Consider the following 1,819-nt stretch of genomic DNA (forward strand, 5'->3'; position numbering starts at 1 on the left):
CCGCGGAATACCCCTAGAGAGATAGAGGGGAAACCATTTTGCGCCAATCATCAGATTAGGAACCATGCCACTAACGAGTGTTATGCTTTGAAGTGGCTGGTGGAAAGAATGATTGAGAAGGGGATGCTCAGAGAATTTGTCGCGGAGGTTTGTCATGCTGAGAGAGTGCAGACTCTTGCCAGGATCTTAGGAACTATAAATGTCATTTACAGTGGAGAGACACTTGGAAGAAATGCACACCGAGACAAGATAAGAAAGATGGCGAGCTTATAGCAGGTAAATGAGGTGGCGAGCGCACTGCTGTTAGTTGTGGGAACCGCGATGGGTGAGGGAAACATAATGTTCACCCCGAAAGACTTGGAATCAGTGATTTCGCCACATGAGGATGCTTTGGTGATTACCATAGCAATGGGTAATTATCTAGTGAAGCGGGTGTTGATAGATTGCGGAAGTTCGGTGGATCTATTATTTAAAGGGGCCATGGAAGAGATGAACATCGATAGAGATCAGTTAAAGGCTCCTCAGACCAATTTGTATGGCTTCAACAGTAGCATGACAGAGCCCATGGGGGAGTTAACACTACCAGTAACAGCAGGTCCGATGACAGTATTCATAAGGTTTATGGTGGTGGATACTGGGTCCCAATATAATGCCATTCTGGGGAGAAGATGGATCCATGAAATGAAGGTCATTCCGTCGACATATTATTAGATGATCCGCTTCCCCACAAAAGGGGGGATGTACGAAATAAGGGGGGATCAAGTGGCCGCGCAGAATATACATCAAGTGACTGTAAAAAATATGGTCCGCGGAACAGGAGGGGAGAAGTTGACACACGAGCAAGGAGCAGCATAGCAATTACAGGAGGCGGATTCGACTGAAGGGTACGAACCTCCATAGGGACCAAAAACTTTGGATGAGATTGAGGTTGTGAACCTGGGGGTGGGAGAGGAAGAGAAGTTTACATCGGTTGGATCAGACTTGCCAGAGGAATGGAAAATCAAGCTAGTACAATTGTTAACAGAGAATTTGGATATATTTGCATGGGCGATTGAAGATATCACAGGGATAGACCCAGATTTTGCTTGCCATCACTTGCATATGAAGGAAGATGCGAAGCTTGTAAGACAAAAGATGAGAAGCGTAAGACCCAAATATGCGGAGGGGATTCACGAGGAGGTTATACGGCTGAAGGGTGCGGGGATAATCAGGGATGTGGAATGCACGAAATGGCTGTCCAACGTAGTCGCAGTTCCAAAAAAGAACGGCAGTTCCAAAAGACTGTTATCCTATGCCGCGAGTGGATGAGTTAGTAGACAAAACTACTGGTTTCAAGGTGTTTTCTTTCATGGATACGTCCATGGGATATAATTAGGTCGCGATGTTCGGCCCATATCAGGAAAAGACAACCTTCGTGGTGGAAGGAGGTACTTACTGTTATACAATTAAGAATGCTTTTTGGTTTAAAGAATGCGGGGGCTACATTTCAGCGGTTAGGGGAAAAAATATTTGAAGACAAGATTAGGAAGGGTATGGAGATATATATTGATGATATGGTGGAAAAAAACATGTCAGAGGAGGAACACTTGAGGGGTCTCCAAGAAACTTTTCACATACTACGGAGGCATAAGCTGAAACTCAATCCCGAGAAATGCACCTTCAGGGTAACTTCAGGAAAGTTCTTGGGTTACATAGTCACTTACCGCGGAATAGAGGCATTAAACATATTTATTTCTAAATCATTGGTAGAGATGTCGTCCCCTCAGAGTGTGAAAGAGGTGCAGCGGTTGGCCGGACGAGTCGCGGCATTAAACATATT

At 45.0% G+C, this 1,819-nt stretch overlaps 1 protein-coding gene across 1 annotated transcript; it reads left to right on the plus strand.

The window, feature by feature from the left end:
- Positions 1-321: 321 nt before the first annotated feature.
- On the plus strand, positions 322-711 carry LOC147492880 (uncharacterized). Its single transcript, XM_086567677.1, has one exon. The coding sequence runs from the start codon at positions 322-324 to the stop codon at positions 709-711; it is 390 nt and encodes a 129-aa protein (XP_086423803.1).
- The last annotated feature ends 1,108 nt before the right edge of the window (positions 712-1,819 follow it).

The sequence above is a fragment of the Coptis chinensis genome, chromosome 6 (genome assembly GCF_015680905.1).
Source record: "Coptis chinensis isolate HL-2020 chromosome 6, ASM1568090v1, whole genome shotgun sequence".
In the NCBI taxonomy this organism is placed as follows: domain Eukaryota; kingdom Viridiplantae; phylum Streptophyta; class Magnoliopsida; order Ranunculales; family Ranunculaceae; genus Coptis; species Coptis chinensis.